Source organism: Hypanus sabinus, chromosome 25 (assembly GCF_030144855.1).
Source record: "Hypanus sabinus isolate sHypSab1 chromosome 25, sHypSab1.hap1, whole genome shotgun sequence".
NCBI classification, from domain to species: domain Eukaryota; kingdom Metazoa; phylum Chordata; class Chondrichthyes; order Myliobatiformes; family Dasyatidae; genus Hypanus; species Hypanus sabinus.
The window spans coordinates 5,593,002-5,615,155 of record NC_082730.1 but is presented as its reverse complement, the minus strand read 5'-3'; the positions used below and the strand labels follow the sequence as shown (position 1 = coordinate 5,615,155).

Below are 22,154 nucleotides of genomic sequence, written 5' to 3'. Positions count from 1 at the left end.
GAGTACTGTGCTCATTTCTGGTTGCCTCCCTATAGGAAGGATGTGGGAGCCGTGGAAAGGGTGCAGAGGAGATTTACAAGGATGTTGCCTGGATTGGGGAGCATGCCTTATGTGAATAGGTTGAGTGAACGGCCTTTCCTCCTTGGAGCGACGGAGGATGAGAGGTGACCTGATAGAGGTGTATAAGAAGATGAGAGGCATTGATTGTGTGGACAATCAGAGGCTTTTTCCTAGGACTGAAATGGCTAGCACGAGGGGGCACATTTAAAGTGCTTGGAAGTAGGTACAGAGGAGATGTCAGGGGTAAGATTTTTATGCAGAGGGTGGTGAGAGCGTGGAATGGGCTCTAGTAGTGGAGGCAGAAACGACGGTCTTTTAAGAGACTCCTGGACAGGTATATAGAGCTCAGAAAAATTGAGGGCTATGGGTAACCCTCGATAATTTCTAAGTTAAGGACATATTCGGCACAGCTTTGTGCGCTGAAGGGCCTGTATTGTGCTGTAGGTTTTCTATGTTTCTATGTGTGGGAGCATTTCAGTTATTGTGAGGCTGTGCACCCACCATCTGAGAGGGAACAGTTCGCAGCTATCCCCTTCTGTGGTGATGTGACACTTTAACTGTTCACAGACAAGTAGATCCTCAGATTACACAGCTGAGCAACATCTGACCGAGCTTGAGCTGCGAGGATGTTCCACAAGTGCCGTTGTGAGCCTGACTCGTGTGCCTCTCTCCCACACAGAAACGTTCTTTTGAAACGAGCCAAGCGTGTCAGGTATTAGTGAGTTTCTTTAGGTTCTCATAGCTGGGGGTGTGGGTGTAGTGGGGACGAGCTCCCACTACTTATTAAATGCTCCCAATAGCAAGCATTTCAAATAAACTCTTACAATCATGTCCAGCTCCTGGCCTTCACATGTGGCTTGGCTACTAAGCCTGGCAGAAATATTTCTATTGACAAGACGAGGGGCAAAGGCAGGTAACTGGCTCCTTAAAAACAATCACTCTGAGTAGATGAGGCTTGTCAGCTCATCTAGGAGAAGGAAAACTCTGATCCCATACCTCTTCTGCCTTGCAGCTACACTCACTCATGGGGAAGGGTTCAGGAGTAAATCCCGAGGAAAAATCTGCTGCTGGAGTCCCTTTACAGTCCTATGTTGAGTTCAGTGCTGACAGGCAACTCTTGTGACTCTGCTGGCACCAAACTGGGTTGGAGTCTTGTCCTTTCCTTGGATTCATCTGCTGAGAGGGAGAGCTTGTTTTATGGGCAACAGCTTGCACTCCACATCGTACTGCCCTGTCTTGCATATACATAGACAGCTAGGATACAACATTAATGGGATTGGCCTTTTACGCACTGAGGTAGAAGTGTTACAGACTCAGTTTCTATAGGTCCACAAACTTTGAAAGAGTTCAGAAGCTGAGCAGCATTCTGGAGTGAAGTTCAGAATGACATAGAGGATGACAGAGGTTGGGAAATCTCTGCCTCAACCAGTGACTGATGTAGGGCCCATTGTCAGGTTTCTGCTGGAGACTGAAGCTGTCCTGCTAAACCAGATTTGGGACAATGGTGGCAGGTCGTAGTAGAAAAGAGGTTAGTCAAGATCTCACTAAATTTCAGAGGAGGTTCCTTGGGTTAGGGTCATAGAGTACCACAGCACAAAAACAAGCAAGGAGATAATGTGTTTATAAAGGCACACAGTGTGTTGTCCTTCATCATTAACGACGGGGACTACCGAAGGAGGGAGGTTATGCTCCAACTTTACAAAAGGTTCCGCTGGGGCACCGCGTGCATTTCTGGCCACAACTCTATAGGAATTGTGACTTGTTGTATGGTATGGAGTGTTTTGGGGTCATAGAGTGCTACAGCACTGAAACAGGCCCTTCAGCCCATCTAGTCCATGCCAAACTGTTATTTTGTCTAGTCCCGTCAACCTGTACATGCACCATAGCCCTCCATACCCCTCCCAATCATGTACCTATCCAAACTTCTCTTAAGTGTTGAAATCAAACCTACATCCACCACTTCCATTGGTCACAGTCGCACCGACCTCTGGGTTCTCCCACATGTTCCACTTAAGTGCTTCACCTTCCACGCTTAGCCTATGACCTAGTCTCACCCAACCTTACTGAGAAAGCTTGCTTGTATGTACCCTATTTACGTATACCTGTCATGAGGAATATAGAATGTTGAACAACACCTCTGTGTTCTCTTGTTCGGGGTGAATAATGTTACCTGCATTTTGTCTTTTTCTCCATCTTGTCTGGGTAAATCATCTGCGTAACTCTCTGTCTGGTGTCCCATAGTAACATCTATGGGGTCAGGGACACTCCCACTGGAGATGGTCTTGTCAGAACTTGTCCCAATGATTGTGGTGGCATTGATTTCTTGTGTTGAGTTGTCAGTCGTTGAATTCACACCTAAGGAGCAAGACAGGAGTTGTGCAGATCGTAAGACTAAACAACTATAAGATATAGGAACAGAAATATAGGAGCCCAGTTTGGGTTCCGTCAAGGCCACTCAGCTCCTGACCTCATCACCTCCTTGGTCCAAACATGGACCAAAGAGCTACATACCAGAGGTGAGGTGAGAGTGATAGCCCTCGCTATCAGGGCAGCATTTGATCGAGTATGGCAACAAAGTGCACTAGCTGAAGTGGAGTTGATGGGAATTAGGGGAACACCCTCTGCTGGTTGGAATCACAGCTGACACAAAGGAAGATGGTTGTGGTGGTTGGAGGTCAATCATCTCATCCTCGGGACATCACTGCAGGTGTTCCTCAGGGAAGTGTCTTGGGACCAACCACCTTCAGCTGCTTCATCAGTGACCTTCCTCCCATCATAAGGTCAGAAGTGGGGATGTTCACAGATGACTGCACAATGTTCTGCACCATTTGTGATTCCTCAGATAGTGAAGCAGCTCAGACCCAAATGCAGCAGGACTGGACAATATCCAGACTTGGGCTGACAAGTGGCAAGTAATATTCAAGCCACACAAGTGCCAGGCAATGACCATCTCCAACAAGAGAGGCTATAACCATCGTCCCCTTGACATTCAGTGGCATCACCGTCACTGAATCCCCTACTGTCAACATCCTGGGGGTTACCATTGACAGGAAACTGAACTGGTCTAGCCATATAAACACAGTGGCTACCAGTGCAGGTCAAAGGTTAGGAATCCTGTGGTGTGTAACTCATCTCCTGACTCCCCAAAGATTGTCCACCATCTACAAGGCTCAGGTCAGGAGTGTAATGGAATACTCGTCACTCGCCTGGATGAATGCAGTTCCCTCAACACTCAAGAAACTTGACACCATTCAGTACAAGGCAGCCCACTTGATTGGGACCCCTTCCACAAACATCCAATTCCCCCCACCATCGAACGGTTGCAGCAGTGGGTACTATCTACAAGATGCACTGTAGCAACACACCAAAGTTCCTAAGGCAGCACCTTCCTGACCCACAACCACTACCATTTAGAAGGACAAGAATAGCAGATACCTAGGAACACCATCACTTGGAAATCTCCCTGCAAGTCACTCACCATCCTGACATTCCTTCATTGTCACTGGGTCAAAATCATGGAATTCCCTCCCTAACAGCACAGTGGGTGCACCTGTATCTCAGGGACTGCAGCAGTTCAAGAGCGCAGCTCATCACCACCTTCTCAAGGGCAATTAGGGATGGACAATGAATGCTGGCTTAGCTGGCGATGCTCTCTTCCCATAAAATGAATAAATTAAAAAAGAATAGGCAATTTGGCTCATCAAGTCTGATCTGCCATTTCACCAGCGCCTTCTAAAGCCTCAAATCACCCCTTTCAGTGTACCTGGATGGGCATTACGTATAGGCAGTACCATCTTTCACAACCTGTGCAAATGTCAGAGAACTTTTAACATGGGGTTTTGATGTTATGCCTTCAGTTTATTTGTGGTCAGCATGGTAATGAAGCAGTTAGCACAGTGCTAAACAGCAACCAGATGCAAGATTGGGTTTCAATACTGCCCCATCACTGAAATGTTCTCAAAATCTATGGACTCACTCTCAAGGATTCTTCAACACATGTTCTTGATATTTATTGCATACTTATCATTAGTTTTTCTTTTTGTATTTGCAGTTTGTTACTTTTTGCACAATGGTTGAATGCCCAAGTTGGTGAGGTCCTTCAATGATACTGTTTGTCAATGGATTTGCTGAATATGTCCACAAAACAATGAATCTCAGGGTTTTACATGGTGATATATATGTACTTTGAAAACAATTTACTTTGAAATTTTTTGTATGTTCTCACCATGACCATGTGGGTTTCCTCTGGGTCCTACATTTTCCTCCCACACCCCAAAGACATTTGGGGTTGGCATGGTAGTGTGGTGGTTAGCACACTTCACGGCACCAGCAACCCGGGTTCAGCTCCTGCCACTGTCTGTAAGGGGTTTGTACATTCTCCCCGTGACCATGTGGGTTTCCTCAGGGTGTTCTGGTGTACTGCCACAGTCCAAAGACGTACTGGAGGGTAGGCTTATTGGTTATTGTAAAATTGCCCTATGATTCTGCTAGCAATAATTTGGTGGATTTCTGGGTGGTGTAGCTCGAAGGGCGGGAAAAGCCTATTATGCTATCAATCTCAGTAAACAAATAAATAACGAAGAGGCAGAAAGTTGTGGGCACGAGGTCTTGCCACCAGAAACGTGGCCACACTTGCAGAACACCTCCAGCACAGTCCTCGCTGGTTTGATATGACACAAATGACGTCTGTTTTAAGGTTTGTGACAAGGTTCATCTGTGATGTTTAAACTACTAACTGATGGAATTTGGTCCGTTGGTGAGCAGAGATTCAGGAACTGATGGAATTTGGTCTGTTGGTGAGCAGAGATTCAGGAACTGATGGAATTTGGTCTGTTGGTGAGCAGAGATTCAGGAACTGATGGAATTTGGTCCGTTGGTGAGCAGAGATTCAGGAACTGATGGAATTTGGTCTGTCGGTGAGCAGATGTTCGAGAACTGATGGAATTTGGTCTGTTGGTGAGCAGAGATTCAGGAACTGATGGAACTTGGTCCGTTGGTGAGCAGAGATTCAGGAACTGATGGAATTTGGTCTGTCGGTGAGCAGATGTTCGAGAACTGACAGAATTTGGTCTGTTGGTGAGCAGAGATTCGGGAACTGATGGAACTTGGTCCATTGGTGAGCAGAGATTCAGGAACTGATGGAACTTGGTCCGTTGGTGAGCAGAGATTCAGGAACTGATGGAATTTGGTCTGTTGGTGAGCAGATGTTCGAGAACTGATGGAATTTGGTCTGTTGGTGAGCAGAGATTCAGGAACTGATGGAATTTGACTCACGGTGAGCAGAGATTTGGGAATGATGGAATTTGGTCTGTCGGTGAGCAGAGATTTGGGAATGGTGATTCAGAGATGGTGGTGGTGGTGGTTGTGTGTGTGTGTGTGTGTGTGTGTGTGTGTGTGTGTGTGTGTGTGTGTGTTGAGTGTAGGAGTGGTGGAAACTGTGGTGTGTGTGTCTGCCTGTTTGTGTGTTTATGTGGCAAATTGTTGGATTGGCGAGCTCAGGTCTAGTAGTCTACTGGACACTTGGCTGGCATAGCGTTCCAAAACCGTCCCGCAGGGACTTCTGTTCTGGAACTTCATCAGGTTTTCAACTTTTTGTAAAGTCTTGGTTGTACATCTGTGTGTATGTGGTGGGCAGCTCTGGGAGAGGTTGTGATGTGTGGGGCTGTAGAGCGTGTGTGTGTGAGAGAGAGAGAGAGAGAGAGAGAGAGAGAGAGAGAGAGAGAGAGAGAGAGAGAGAGAGAGAGAAGGGGGAGAGAGAGAAGGGGAGAGAGAGAGAGGGAGAGAGAGAGAGAGAGAACAAAGAGTTGTCTGCCTACTGAGATACGAGCACAGGTCAAGCTACCACTAAAGCTCAAAAAAAATAATGTTCTAGCTTCCAAGATGGATTCAAAAACACTGACAAAACCAGCAGTAGTCTTTAAGAGGGAATTGATCTGAGCTCTGTTTCACAGTCTGTTATTGTTTTAGTATCTCTGGAGTAACTCTTGGAGGCAATACCAGGTCTCTCAGACGTGCAGGCCCTGGAAGCTGGTATTGTTTACAAGGTAGTTAGTTGGAGCATTCTCTCTGTGTGGGCGGGTGTGCCAACAACTTTCTGAAAGGCAACTCACCTACCTTAGCCAGTAGGAATTGAGTGTTTATGTCAGAAACCCTCAGCAGATTCCCTCTGCATTTCCTGTTAACAATTATTGAAGGATTAAAGGAGCAGGTCTAAGCACCTCTGTGTTTCATCTAACAACTCACCTTCAAACAAAAGTTATTTTCTGTTGCTGATAAAGATTCCTCATGTACAAATCAGATGTAAGATTGATAACGATCCAGCGGGCCAGAAGATTAAAGCATTTTGTTCTCTCCACGCCTGTGGCTGAATTCTCGATATATTGCTGTTATTAATTACAGGTTTCAACTTGGGTATTGTTCAGCTTAATTTATAAATTTGTGACATTCAAGCTGCCTCCGACTGCAATAGAAATAGATTTGTCCATCGGATTCTGACTGCAAACTATTCTATTCACTGAACCCATCTCATGCGATGAGTCTGTGATGTTGTTTCAAGTTCAATTTATTGTCATTCAACCATACACGAATATAAAGCTAAATGAAACATCGTTCCTCTGGGACTAAGGCGCAGAACACAGTACATACTGTGTACCAAATGCAGCACATAAAATGATAGTTTTTTAGAAATGTTCTTTTTTATTGAGATACAAAGTGGCATTGGCCCTTTTTGCTCTTCAAGCCGAGCCACCCAGCGATCCCCAGTCAGTCTAATCACAGGACAATTTCCAATGGCCAATTAACCTACCAACTGATACATCTTAATAGATGATAAAAACTATTCTCTAGATGTCCAAGATGGCATAAAGTGCATAAAGAGTACAACATTTAGTTAACTACACAACACTATTAGAGCTACTGGACGACAGCCACTCCTGGACTCACCTGGAATGTATGTAATCTTACTGGCTTCCGTGGTTTCCTCAGAACAGTGGCAGCTCCATTGGACTGAGGTTGAAGAAAAACATCACATTAAGTTGGTAAACTGGTAGAATGGTTTGTTATATATACAGTGAAAATCTAGTCTTTCATACCATCCCTAGGAAGTTGTGGGAACTCATGGAAGAAATTGTTGGGCCCTGTGTCGTCATACACCCAGGCTGAAGTATTGGAAGAGTGGAAGACAGCCAAGGTTGTGCCTATATCTAAGTAGGGCTGCAGGTGCTAACCAGGGACCAACAGGCCAGTGAGTCCAACGGACCAGAATCACAGAATCATACTGCAGCGAAACAGTTCCTTCAGCTCAACTGGTCCATGCCGACCAAGATTCCCATTGACCTGTGGCCCATAACTTTCCAAACCTTACCTATCCATGTACCTGTCTAAGTGTGTTCGCTGATCCCTCTGTTCTACTGCGTTCCTCAGTGCCCTTCCATTCACTGTCTAAGTCCTACTCTGGTTTGTCCACACAACACCTCACATTTGTCTGCATTAAATTCCATCTGCTACCCTCCTTTATGTTCTTGGAGCTGGACTATCTACAGCGATCACTGGAAAATGCCTCCATCACTGTCCACAAAAGTACTTCCAGTGGCACTGGGAAATGCCTTCAATATTGTCCACAAGACTAGCTACAGCAGGAACTGAGAAATGCATCCAATATCATTCACAAAAGCACCTGTAGTGGGCATTGGGTACTGCCTTCAAAATTCTTCACAAAATTACCTGCAGCAGAAACTGGAATAGGGTCCAGCACTGTCTACAGAACTACCTGGAGCACGCACTGGGAAATAGTCCAGCACCGTCTACAGAACTAATTACAGCAGGCACTGGGAAATGTCTCCAGCAGTTTCTGCACAAACCCTCCAGATTCCCAGGAAAAAGAAACAATTTGGCACCAGTGTCCTGTCCCAGCATTGTGTCCAGGGTCACAGTCAGTTACCTTGGGCAGGGCTCGTGTCCAACAGCTGGTCCTGAAACAGACCACTGGGGCCAGAGCTCAAGTCAGCACGGAGATGTTCAGGGGAACCAGCTCTGCAAGGAAGTGACGGCCTGACCCCTGAGTGCAGCTGTGGTCAGCTCTGGGGACCACTGCGGGGCACTGAGTCCCGGATGGGGTATGGAGGAGATCTTGCAGGTGGCCCCAGGAGAAGAGTTGTGCAGGCTGAGGAGGGAAGGTTGTTCCAGGTTGGGAGGGGAGAGGTCATTTGAGCCAAAGGAAGTTTGGTGAGTATGTGATGGAGCGTTCAAGGTCACGAGGGATGCCGAGGAGCAGCACCAAGTGAAGTAAACTGGATGGTGCTGGAGGTGCTGGAAGATCTGAAAACAAGCAATGAAAAAGGACTGATTTGAACTACCAGCTTGGGTGACTCTCTACAACGCCATCTGATCTGTTGTGAGTTTTTATCTGGCACACAGCTACATAGAAGTGTACAACTCAATACAAGACCTGCAGACCACAACATTGTGCCCACCATTTAACCTACTCTAAGAACAATTTAACCCTTCCGTCCCACATAGCCTTCCATTTTTCTATCATCCATATGGCTTTCTAAAAGTCTCATAAATGTCCTTAATGTATCTGCCTCTCCCACCACCCCTAGCAGCACATTTCATGCACCCACCACTCTCTGTGTAAAAAATCTACCCCAGACCTCCTCCTATATTTTCCTACACTCATTTTAAAATTATGCCCCCTTGTATTCACAATTTCTGCTCAGGGAAATGTCTCTGGCTGTCTACTTGATATACTCCTCTTGCTATCTTGTACCTCTCTATCATCCTCCTTCACTCCAGAGAAAAGCCTTAGCTTGTTCAACTTATCCTCATAAGCCATGCTCTCTAATCCAGTCAGCAAGCTGGTAAATCTCCTCTGCACCCTCTCTAAAGCTTTCACATCCTTCTTATAATGAGATGACCAGAACTGAATACGATATTCCAAGTGCGGTCCAATAAGAGTTTTATAGAAATGCAATGTTACCTCGTGGCCACTACACCATACACTACACTTTCTTAACCACCTCATCAACTTTCGTAGCAACTTTGAGGGTTCAATTTCTGTGGGCCCAAGATCCCTTCATTCCAAGATTCCAAGATTCAGACATGATTTTGTTATCTGAAAAGGAAGCTATCAGATTATCAGATTCTACAGGAACTTCTGAAAGGAATTTGGTAAAACCTGTAAAGGAGTGGGAATACTGGAGCCAGAGGGAAGAATGGGATTGAAAGTTTGATCGGAGAGTTTCGCCAATGAGCCAGAGCCAAACAGTCACCAGCTGGGCTTCTCCGAAGATTGTTTCAGGTCATACTGGAATCTGATGACTAAGAATCAGAATATCACGGAATCTGAAGATTGTGTATCAGAATGTTCCAGAATCTGAAGATTGTGTATCAGAATGTTCCAGAATCTGATGATTGTGTATCAGAATGTTCCAGAATCTGATGATTGTGTATCGGAATGTTCCAGAATCTGAAGATTGTGTATCAGAATGTTCCAGAATCTGATGATTGTGTATCAGAATGTTCCAGAATCTGAAGATTGTGTATCAGAATGTTCCAGAATCTGATGATTGTGTATCAGAATGTTCCAGAATCTGAAGATTGTGTATCAGAATGTTCCAGAATCTGAAGATTGTGTATCAGAATGTTCCAGAATCTGAAGATTGTGTAATGCCCTGGTTAAGATTTTTGCTGTTATTGCTGTAGGGTTTTTCATTTAGTAGCTTTCTATAGATGCAGTGTGCCCTGCTGATAGCATGTTTGGATTTCGGTGAAAGATAAGTGGCTATGATGTTCAACCTAGGAATGTTGTGTCAGCCAATCAGGATGGTGAAATTGAGAGAAGGTCCTAGAGAAAGCTGGGCAGAGAGAGATTTGTGATGGACTCTGATTGGGTTCGTGGTCTGTTTGGTGGGAGCTGCAGAGCTACAGAGGGGACAGGAGAGAAAATGTCTAGGGATGTCATGGGGAATAGTGTCCCCACTGTACAAGGTGCTTTGTGCAGATGAATGGCTTCAAGGAGGAAGGGTCAATACTCCTGAGAGGCAGCCCGTTTGTTCGAGAGGGATTCTGAGTGAAGTTTGGAATGGAGGCTGTGGATCCAGCATGTGAGTAAAAAGACAACTTCAAGATGAGCTCCAACGATGTGCACATTTAACTGTAATCAGCCTTTTTATTTTTTCCTACTAGCTGCTTGATAAAGCTGATATTCACAAATATGCTTTACTTCTAACTTTACAGGGTGTACAATTTGTTATTTCTTGCATTTTCTCAGGTTTGAGGTTTATTTAGTCAGAACATAACAGCGTACACAAGAACATAAGAAATAGGAGCAGGAGTCGGCCGTCTGTCCCGTCGAGCCTGCCCCGCCAATCAATAAGATCATGGCTGATCTGGCCATCTCCACCTACCTGCCTTTTCCCCATAGCCCTTAATTCCCTACTATGCAAAAATCTGTCCAACCTAGTCTTAAATATATTTACTGAGGTAGCCTCCACTGCTTCACTGGGCAGAGAATTCCACAGATTTGCCACTCTCTGGGAAAAGCAGTTATTCCTCTTCTTTGTCCTAAATCTACTCTCCCGAATCTTGTGGCTATGTCCCCTAGTTCTAATCTCATCTACCAGTGGAAACAACTTTCCTGCCTCTATTTTATTTATCCCTTTCATAATTTTATATGTTTCTATAAAATCCCCTCTCATTCCTCTGAATTCCAGTGAGTACAGTCTCAGGTGACTCAAACTCTACTTATAGTCTAACCCCCTCACCTCTAGAATCAACCTGGTGAACCTCCTCTGTACCACCTCCAAACACCCTGTTTGGCTGGGCCCCAAACCATACCGATTCTAGGCGCCTGTTGTTTATGAAAGGTGGCCTCCGCACCGCTGAGTCCTATGGCCGATAGCGGGGACGGCAATGAGCCAAGTTTCCATCCGAGCCCAATGAGGGGGCTGCAGTTGTGTACCAGAAATGGAATCTGATTATTGTATATTAGAATGTTGCCGAATCTGATGATTGTGTATCAGAATGTTCCAGAATCTGGCGATTGTGTGTTGGAATGTTGAAGCCTCTTTGTCAGCGTGACGTCTGAACACAACTGCTGGTTGACGTTATTTTCTGTATAAACTGTCCCCTGGTTTTTAGATGAATTAATCGCATTTGTTCCAAGGAAACCAAGAGGAAGGAACAGTCTTGGTGCCATGGGAACAGAACTGTTGAGGTCAGTTAATGTCATGGTTACAGTAACACTCTCAGTGACTGATGATTCCCTGCCTGCACACTGAAAGCTAACTATGTCCAGCAAGGCAGACTGAATGCAATAATAGAAAAATAATAGATTTTCGCAATCCATGGGAACAGTGTCAACTTGTCCTGGGACAGCTGCAGGGTTCTATGGACTGGCCACTGTCCTGTCACCAGGTTAGCTTAGAGACTCTCCAATACACGAGTATCGGACAGCATCAGACCCAACTGGAAAAGTCAGGCCCAGGGCGAATCAAGGCGGCAAGATCCAGGCCCCAGAGCGTATCGAAGCCACTGAACCCAACGTTCAGACGATGATCTAGGTGCCAGGCCAGGGTGTCAAGGCCCGAGGCGAGGTATGGGCCGGTTCAGCTCGCTGGCTCATGATGCTTACTCAGCTCTGCACTGAACTAAGGATCTGAGGACAGACTGTCCTTGTGGACTTAAGTTTAGAACGTTATTTGCTTGTGTCTATTGTTTGCGTGAGTTTTTTTTCTTTTCTCTGCACATTGAGTGCTTGACGATCTTCTATTTTTTAATGTTTTTTTGGGGGGGTTCTTTGTTCTGTGTTTGCCTGTAAGGAGATGAATCACAAGGTTTATGATGCATATATATTTTGATGCTAAATGTACATTGAACTTTAGTCATGCTGATTCAGAGGTCCATTGGAAGTTAAGAATGAAGCATAAGCTTGCTTACAGCGTAAACCCTGTAGGCGTGGCCCAACTCTGTCCTTTGTGTGATAAGGATGTAATAAATCTGTTCTTGAAGGAGCAGGGTAGGTAGGTCAGTCAGTCCAAAGCAGGTTGGTCATTGGCAAAGGGTCCACAGCTAGTCTGGGGGTTACAATGTGGTTGGGGGGTGGGGTTCTGAGAGGGATCTCTCTGTGCTGGGCTCTCATTCTGCCAGTATAGTGTAGACTTTTACCCCACCCTCCTGGCCCAACACCACCCTCAAATCACAGTCCTCACTTGCGATGCCCACCCACCTCAGTGAAACCTGCTGCCTTTAGGATCGAAGGTTTGGAGGTTGGAGGCCCCAGCGATGGACTATCCTGGGGTCCGTGTGTGCAAGTGGGAAAAAGGGGTCTGCTTTGTTGTTGTGTGTTGTGCTGCTGAACACGCTACATTGGCGCCGGAACGTGTGGCACACTTGTGGGCTGCCCTCAGCACATCCTCACATTGTGTTGGCTGTTAACACAAATGATGTATTTGTTTGCCCGTTTTGATGCCATCATCACCATTATGTGCCGTGTCTTATGACGTCGGAGCTCATGGTCTTGATCATGATTTTTCTACTGAAGTGGTTTGCCATTGCCTTCATCGAAACATCGGGGTCTAAGGAGGGGTGACGGTGGAGATACGTCTCTGCCAAAGGAGATGCAAGTCAATATTTCCCTCTGCTAGCCTGCAGGTCGCCCTTGGGTAAGGTGGAGCACCTGATAGCCCCCAGTGTTCCAATGTACATGTGATAACTAAATTCAAATCAACTGGTGGTCAAACACAATCCCAGCAGTCGTGGCGGCTTGGTTCTGCCTACAGGCATAGAAGAGAGAACAGTACAGTATAGTATACAGGCCCTTTGGCCCACAATGTTGTGGCTACCTTATAGCCTACTCTGAGATCAATCTAACCCATCCCTTCTACATAGCCCTACACTTTTTTTCTATCATTATGCACCTGGCTACGAAGAAGTGCCCATAATGATGCCATCGCCAACAGTCTTCACTGGATTTTTGTGTTAGGGATGGAGCCGAGGCTGAGGGTGAAGCCCTGGCTGTTTTTTTGTTTTCGAACTTCACTCTGGAAAATCTTACAGGGTTGTGCTGACTGAACTGCCTTCATCCCCTTTCAGGACTAGTCCCAGCCAACTCTTGGCAGTCGTGGGTCCTAAGGCGGGAATGAGGCTGCAGATGTCTTGGACTACGTTGCATTGTTCTGCAAGGAACAGCAAGTTGGATAAAGCCCTCGAGATAACATCAGTGAAATGATTTTATGAGAGGTTCACTGGGCACAGAAACTCAAGCAGGGAATTTAGTTTTTTGTAAATTCACTGTTGTAAAAGTAATACACACAATAGGCAGAAAGCAGAGCCAGAGATAAATAATTCATTTTTGTGCTGTTTGACCCATCATTGATTTCTAACATATTACACTGTCCTGTCACTATAGTTATAATTAATCCCCTAAAGTGTTTTTACGATGCTTGACAGTGATGCATTGCAGTTATTCAGGCCAGCTATTTGGGCAGCAGCCTCCGAGAACACATCATCCAGCCAGAAGGACGAGGGCAGGAGGCAGCAACAACCTTGCACTCAATGACATTTAGACCAAAGCCAAGGTAAGCTGGGGGAACACATACCAGTCTTCACAGAGGGAGCAAAAGTGGAGAGAGTGAGCAATTTCAAGTTCCGGGGGTAGGGTGGCTAATATCTCTGAGGACCCAACTTGACAACATTTATGTTTCATGAGAAGTTTGAAGAGATTTGGTTTGTCAACTAAAACCCTTGAACATTTCTATAAATTTAACATAGAGAGCATTCTGACTGGTATGAGGCGCTGCAGAGAATTGTAAACTTACTCAGCTCCGTCATGAGCAATAGCTTCCGTAGTATCCAAGGAGCAGTGACTCAAAAAGGCAGATCACCCAGAACGTGCCTTGTTCTCACTGTTACCATCAGAAGGAGGTACCGAAGCCTAAAGGCACACACTCAATGATTCAGGAACAGCTTCTTCCCCTCTGCCACCCAATTTATGAATTGACGTTGAACCCATGGACACTACCCCACTACTTTTTTTATTTCTATTTTTGCACTAACATAATTTAACTATTTTATATATATAATTCAAAGTTTTTCTCTATTATTACGTATTGCATTGTACTGCTGTTGCAAAGACAACAAATTTTACGACATATATTAAACTTCAGTCTGATTCCGATCTGGAACACCAAGTCACTCGCCATCCTGAACTGGAAACTTGTCGCTGATCTGTCATTGTCACAGGAGCTAAGGATATTGCTGGGACTTGAGGACCTGGGTTATAGGGAAAGGTTGACTAAGTCAGGACTTTTGCTGAACTTCCCAGTGGCCAAACATTCTAATTTTGATTCCCATATCCATTCCGAAGTGTCGGTCCATGGCCTCCTCCTATACCAAGAAGAGGTCACCCTCAGGTGGAGAAGCTACAACATATCCCATCTGGGTAGCCTTCAACTTGCTGGCATGAACATCCATCTCTCCTTCCAGTAAAAAAAATTCCCTCTACCTCCGCTCTTCTTTTTTCCTCACACTGGTCTTTTACCTCTTCGCTCCTGCCTATCATCTCTCCCCAGATCCCCTACTCCTTCCCTTTCTGTGATGGTCCACTCACCTCTCCTATTAGATTACTTTTTCTCCAACCTTTTGCCTCTCCCACCCACCTGGATTCATCCATTATTTTCTAGCTATCCTCCTTCCCTTCTCTCCACCTTTTCATTCTGGCTTCTTCCCCCTTCCTCCTCAGTCCTGAAGAAGGGTCTTGGCCCTAAACATTGACCATTGATTCAATTCCATAGACGCTTTGTAACCCTGCTTAGTTCCTCCAACATTTTGTGGATGTTGCATAAGACTATACTCCCTGGAGCATAGGAGGATGAGGGGAGATTTGATAAGGGAAATACAAAATTATGAGGGGTATAAATAGGGTAAGTACAAGCGGGCTTTTTCCACTGAGGTTGGGTGAGAGAAGAATAGAGGTCAGGGGTTGAGGATAACACATACAAAATGCTGGAGGAACTCAGCAGGTCAGGCAGCATCTACGGAAAGGAATAAACAGTCAATATTTTGGTTTGAGACCATTCTTCAAGACACAGCCTGAAATGTTGACTTTTACTCCTTTCTATAGATGCTGTCTGACCTGCTGAGTTCAATAGACAATAGGTGCAGGAGTAGGCCATTCAGCCCTTCGAGCCAGCACCACCATTCATTGTGATCATGGCTGATCATCCACAATCAGTACCCGTTCCTGCTTCTCCCCATATCCCTTGACTCTGCTATCTTTAAGAGCTCTAACTCTTTCTTGAAAGCATCCAGAGAATTGGCCTCCACTGCCTTCTGAGGCAGAGCATTCCATAGATCCACAACTCTCTGAGTGAAAAAGTTTTTCCTCAACTCTGTTCTAAATGGCCTACGCCTTATCCTTAAACTGTGGCCTCTGGTTCTGGACTCCCCCAACATCGGGAACATGTTTCCTGCCTTGAGCATGTCCAATCCCTTAATAATCTTATATGTTTCAATCAGATCCCCTCTCATCCTTCTAAATTCCAGTCTGCATTTTGTGTGTGTTACTCCAGATTTCCAGCATCTGTGAAATCTCTTGTGTTGACAGTTTTATGGTGAAAGGTGAAATATGTGAGGCGATTCTGAGGGGGAGCTCCTTCACTCAGGGCTGGATGAGTGTGGAGCAAGCTGCCAACATAAGTGTTGGATGCAGACTGAATCGTAATGTTGAAACAAAATTTGGACAGGTACGTGGATGGGAGGGGTATGGAGAACTATAGTTCAGGCGTTGTTTCATATGACAAGGCAGAATAAGTTTGATATGGACTGGAAAGGCCAAGGAGCCTGTTTCTGTGCTGTAGTGTTCTACGACTCTATGATTCTGTAACCTGAAACTCCCTCCTCAGCAGCACACGGAAGCTCCTTCATAACGTGGACTGCCATGGTTTAAGGTGACGGCCCATCCCAACCTTCTCAAGGTCTGTCAGCGTTGACAGAAAATGCAGAGACAAATCCCAGAAAACCAATGAAACGATGGAGCTGCTGTGCTGTGCGGTAATATTGTTTCACTAAAGTTTAGGAGCCTTCTGAAGCTTCCGGTGCAGAATTTTTCTTGGCTGCAGCCTGGCCACAGAGGAGTGGTGGTGGGACGTTGAGTGCATTTAACCTCCAACTCGTCAGGTGGTCAGAAAGCCCTGCTTGAGGGTCTGATTTTGAAGAAAGTTCTGTGCTTACCCACTCTTCAACAGAGCAATAGTTTCTAATGGGCCATCATGGAGGAACTGAAAATGTGGGGAGAACAAATCTAGCCGATGAACATTAAACAACACATGTCCCAAATAGCAATGAAACCATTTTGCTTCACTGTAAAAACAATCGGATCTTTAAGTTACTGCTGGAGGTTGAGGGATCTTGTCTGAATGACTCCCTTTCCTCAGCCAGAGTCCTTGGTGTTGCTTCTGGTTATCAGTTTTAAGTGGCAGTGTTGATTTTTTCTGGTGGATATTGACCTGTCAATGTTGGTCTTCACCTGCTGAGGGATCAGAAGGAAGTCTAATTGGCAGTTAGTTCAGTGGAACCTTCTCTTCTCCTCATCTGCCTTTCACTTCCTTCTGATGCCCTTCTCTTTCCCTTTCTCCACGGTCCACTCTCTTCTCCTATCAGATTCCTTCACCTTCAGACCTTTACCTTTTCCAACCATCACCTCCCAATTTCTCACTTCATTCCCCCTCCCCCCCCACCTCACCTGGCTTCACCTATCACCTGCCAGCTTGAACTCCTGCCGTATCCCAACCTATTGGCTTCTGCCCCCTTCCTTCCCGTCTCGGTGAAGAGTCTCAACCTGAAATGTCAGCTACTTATTCCTCCTGATCTGCCGAGTTCCTCCAGCATTTTGTGTGTGTTGCTCCATAGGAAGTGGGAAGTCTCTTTGATTCATCCATAAAAAAAAGTGGGATCTGTTCAAGGGTGTTGGTGTTTCCAAGCAGGCTGTGATGCAGCCATTCACTACACAGTTATAGAAGTTTGTCAGTGTTTTTGATGTCAAGCTGAAGTTTCCCTCAGTAAACTGAGGAAAGTTCAAAGACAGCTGGAGTGCTTGAACCAAAAAAGGTTAGCACATGTTCCCACTTGTCCATGTGGGGAAATAGCACTTTGGCTTTCGTTGCGAACAGGTTGGAGTTTAGAAATAGGGAGCTTTTGTTGCAGTTGTCTGGGAAATTGGTGAGGTCATACCTGGAGTGGTGCATAGTTTTCGTCCCTTGACCTAAAACAAGGATGCAATAGTATTGGAGGTGGTCTAAAGGAGATTCACTGGGCTAAATAGTGTGCACTGGGGTCCACATCCCCTGAATGAGGGTGAACTTACTGAGACATTAAATTCTAAAGGACAGATTCTGGGATGCTTTTGCTCACAGGCGAACCTTGAACAACGGGGCGTGTTGGTCTGTTATTTAAAACCAAGGCATGGAGGAAGCTCAGGAGTGTGGTGGATGCTGGATTATTAGACATATTTAAGGTAATGGAAGATGCCTGAAAGACTGGGGATTGAGGGTGGCCGGGAACAGGGACAGTGGAGAAGATCAGGCCTAGAGTGGAGGGCCCCAGGGGAAATCTCTTTTTGCAGGGGTCCCTCCCCATGTGCATTGGGGTTGAAGGTGTTGCACAGGGCAGTAACGTCCAACAGGATTATAAGCAGGTCCAATGGCAGCCTGTGACCGGGAGGAGTCAGTGTACCACGCTGATATGGAGTGGACAGGTTTCAGTCTCCATTTGAGTATCTGAAGGGGCTCCTGCTCAGGTTCTAGTTGCACCTCAGCCCTGCGCTCCTCATATACGGGCACCCATATGGAAGGAGGCGGGTCACGAGGAGGATCTGCTGGTGGGCTTGCTCCTGGGCCTGGTCAAGATGGCCACTCAGGGGTCTATAGGGCAGAAAGTCGAGGACTTTCCAGCGCTGACTGCCTGCCCCTTTCCGAGGATATGTTCGTGCCCGGCAGTCCTCGGAGAGGGAGCCTGCAGTCACTATGGGTACAGTGGGGATTTCTGGCAGCACTAGGCCCTGCTAAGGAATTGACTGTTTTATAGACAGTAGTAATCATATTTTAATTTGAATTTATTCACTGTCTTGTAAATACCCAATGTTTGTACTTTGTGTAAATAAACTTTTATAGTTTTGTTAAAAAAGCAGGCCTAGGGTAGATCAGCCATGATCATACTGAATGCTGGGACAGGTTTGAGGGGCTAAATGGCCTCCACTGCCCCTGTTTTCATGTTTTTCCAGTGAAAGCCCCATTGTTTTCATTAGGGAATGGGTGGAGTGAATCAGGACAGGCGGGAAACACGTCCTCTGCACAACGTCTGTTTTATGGAGTGTCGAGTCCCAGTGGTCTAGGCTCACAATAGATATCGCCTTTCACTCCTTTAACGAGTTGGCTCATTAGTGTGGACATGGAAACCCTCCAACAGTCACTGATGGTGAGGCACAGGCTGCCTCTTTTAACATTTATACACACATATAATTCAAGTAATTATAGTAATCCAAACAATAGTCTGGAGAACATATTATATGGCTTTAGATTCATTTGTATGTTACATCTGGTTGTCTGAAATACACATGTTACTGATTATTGAATACTGTGATTTTGAGGCTTATGTGTTTGTGCAACTCCCCTCCTTCACGTTGTTTTCTCACACTGTAATCTCCCTTTGGCTCCCCTGAACATTGTTGGCAACCTGTTCCCACAATCAAGGGCAAACCACTGGGCTGTTCACCATTGCTGGCTCAAACCAGGGGCAAATGCACATGCCTCGTAATGGGGGTCCAGATGTTAAATGTCCTGAGGGTGGAACGTAGCTCAACATTTCCTGTACACTTGGTTACTGGTTTCTGTGTTTGCAGTCAGGAGGAGGATGAAGAATTACACCAGCTCCGAGTAGCATTGCCTGCAGACTGATGTTTGAACCTGGACAACAAGAGCTGGACATTAGGAAGCATCAGGAATGGAGACAAACCCTGGACTTCCACTGTGACAGCAGGAGGAAATGTCCCAAGACAGACAGGGGAGGAGTGGTGGGAAGTGTGCAGGTTGGGGGTCTCCACACTAGGGAGGCATGCACGTTTTTGGTGTGTGCATGGGGCCAAGGTCTGAGAGGAGAGTTGCTGCATTGGTTGAAGGTCTCTGCAGCTTTCAAAGTTAACTTGCAACTGACACCAATTTATTTCTAGTCACAAAATCAGTGCAGCGTAAACATTTAACCACACCCTGTCCAAACCAAAACAAAGATTCTCTCTGCCATGTGCCCGTCTATGAATCTTTCATTCTTTCCCCCAGGCTCTGGGACAGATGAGTGAACACTTGCCCCGGTCAGCCACAATATCTGATCATCTCCATCTCCCGCAAGGACTCTGCTCCATTCTGCCGGTTTCGCCCTGTTTCACATGCCAGATTTGCCCACAGTACAGCGGAAATGAATTCCATTATCCTCGACCTCCGGCTGTCAGGATATTGGGCTAGTTCCTGTTTCCTGTGTCTGCTCACTTCCAGAGCCAGGGTGGAGTCCATTGCTGTCTCTTCCCACCTTTCAGTCTTTCCTGACCCTCTTCTGCATTTGCATTCCCCCCTCCAGACTGATGCCACGTGCAGATTCCCTCCTCTGGTTCAGGGTTGAAGGATCATTCTCCCTGTGAACCGTTGGGTCAGTGCAACCAGAGGAGATACGTCACCTGCCCCTTCACCCCATCCAGAGCTCCAGTAATTTCATTGGCCATTCTCTGATGGATCAACAGTGCACATCATTATTACACCCAAACCCAGTCAGCGGTAAGGGTGATATCGCCAGTCCTGGTTTCAGGACATTCACTCCGCACTCTTACCACACCATTAAGTGGATCTCTTGATAAGACCGTAAGATATAGTAACAGAAGTAGGCCATTCGGCCCATCGAGTCTGCTCCACCATTCAATCATGGGCTGATCCAATTCTTCCGCTCATCCCCACTTCCCTTCCTTCTCCCCATATCCTTTGATGCCCTGGCTAATCAAGAACCTATCTATCTCTGCCTTATTGATAGACGCTTGGCCTCACAATCTACCTCGTCATGATCTTGCACTTTATTTTTACCTGCACTGAACTTTCTCTGTAACTGCAACGTGTTATTCTACATTCTGTTATTGTTTTACTTTGAACACCCTTGGTAATCTGATCTGTATAAACACAGGACATAGTGGAGCACAGTACAGGTCTTTCAGCCCACAATGTTGTGCTGACCTTTTAACCCATTCTCAGATCAATTTATCCCTTCCCTTATTCATAACCGTCCATTTTTCTATCACTCATGTGTTCCTTAACTTTCCCTAATGTACCTGCCTCTACCCTGGAAGGTCATTCCACACCCCCACCATTTTCTTCATAAATTACTGGAATGAAATTGATTAGAGTGCTTGATTTTAGCTGTCCTAGTCTATTCTGTATTAGGAATCCACTTGATAACATGCCTACAATTCTCACTGGGAGCTGATCAGATTTTAAATGCTCTGCACAGTTTATTTGGCTCTAGAAACTGATTGCCGACTTGAAGCGCTCACTCTGTTCCCCTCCCCGCAGGAGACGAGTACCTCCACCCTTTTCTGTTTGAGTTCAGATTTTGAGCACGTGCGATGTGTATCACCAGTCTTGTTAGCTTGGCACAGTTTTTAAAAAAGAAACATTGGCAGAGGCTGGGAGTAGTACACAGAGTTTCCGTAAAACTTCATATGAACACTTTCTTCAAAATGGTACTCATAAAATATGGCTGAATCTTGGAATGCAAAATGTTAAAGTTATATTCGGTGACATGTTGGGATTTTCAGAACAAAAGCGGGTCAGAATTTTAACCAAAACCCGGAGTTACTAACTCACCATTTGAAGATTGCCAATTCCTTGCCATTAAACTTCTAATATTATTATATTTTGACATGTTTAAAAGCAAACTGTTTTTCCTAAAATTATTGTGATTGCTTTTGTAGAATGTAAGAATATTTTTGTCTCCTTTAGGAGGAAGTACTTGCATTAAATAAACATCATCTTTATGTAGTGAAACAAAAGGCACACCTCTGCAGCTCTGATACATCTGCTTATTAGCTCCACATACTTTACTCACCAATCAAACCCAGGACGCACAACATCAAGGTGAACCGCTGTCCCTTGGAAACATTTACCAAGCTCCAGAAGATGGACATGGTGATTTCTTGCTGCAAGTAGCTTCTGGTTACTTTGCAAGCCCAGAAGGGTATGGAGTGTGTCTGTTGGGAGCGGATGTTTTATACGCAGTTACTCACAGCCCCCTCCCATTCTCTCCACCTCCTTCACGAACAAACACACTCCAGAAGCTAGCCTTCTGGCTGATAGTGCCCCACACAGAGGAAGTAAGTGTATGTGGATGGAACTGCTGCGTGGATAACTAACAGCATCAGGAAACAGCAAAGAAACATACAAAAAGAGTTATAAATGCGTTCTTTGTGTGAGACATTATTCTGTGAGACACATTTTCCCCTGTATCCTGACCTGGTTCATTTCCTTTGGGGTATAAGTGCTAAACACACTTCAATTAAGTGTGTGCTTATTAACCCTGACTTTCCCAGAGTCCTATATTCCTGCAATGAATGTTTTGACAACATAGAACAACTGTGCAGGCTTTGCAGCCCATAATGTTGTGTCGACCTCTTTTAACCTACTCTAAAATTAATCTAGCCCTTCCCTCCCACGTAGCTCTCTATCCTTCTGTCGTCCATGTGCTTAAGATTCTCTTAAGTGTCCCAAATGTATCGGCCTCGACCACCACCCCTGGCAGCCTGTTCCACACACTCTCCACTCTCTGTGTAAAAAAAGCTGCCTCTGATGTCCACCATACTTTCCTCCAATTACCCTAAATTATGCCTTCACATATTAGCCATTACCACCCTGGGGAAAAGGCACTGACCATCCACTCCATCTCTAATTCTTATCATCGTATAACCTCATCAAGTTACACCCTCAATCTGCATGCCCCTACCATTCTCTGTGTAAAAAATTTACCTCTGACATCACCCTCTCCCAGTGGTTCCTCCAGTCATATTGAAA

The 22,154-nt window shown here is 45.5% G+C and overlaps 1 protein-coding gene across 2 annotated transcripts in view; it reads right to left on the bottom strand.

Annotated features, from left to right (window-relative positions):
• Nucleotides 1–21,354, bottom strand: part of LOC132380946 (uncharacterized) — a 63,903-nt gene extending 42,549 nt beyond the window's left edge. The window contains exons 1-3 of one of the 2 annotated variants that reach the window (XM_059949932.1): nucleotides 21,196–21,354; nucleotides 7,003–7,065; nucleotides 2,231–2,415 (exon numbers count right to left, since the gene is read on the bottom strand). In XM_059949932.1, the coding sequence (XP_059805915.1) occupies nucleotides 2,231–2,415; nucleotides 7,003–7,065; nucleotides 21,196–21,274 (327 nt within the window). In that variant the 5' untranslated portion in view covers nucleotides 21,275–21,354. The remainder of the gene's footprint in view (nucleotides 1–2,230; nucleotides 2,416–7,002; nucleotides 7,066–21,195) is intronic. The other variant, XM_059949933.1, reaches the window with a different exon arrangement.
• Nucleotides 21,355–22,154: the final 800 nt, after the last annotated feature.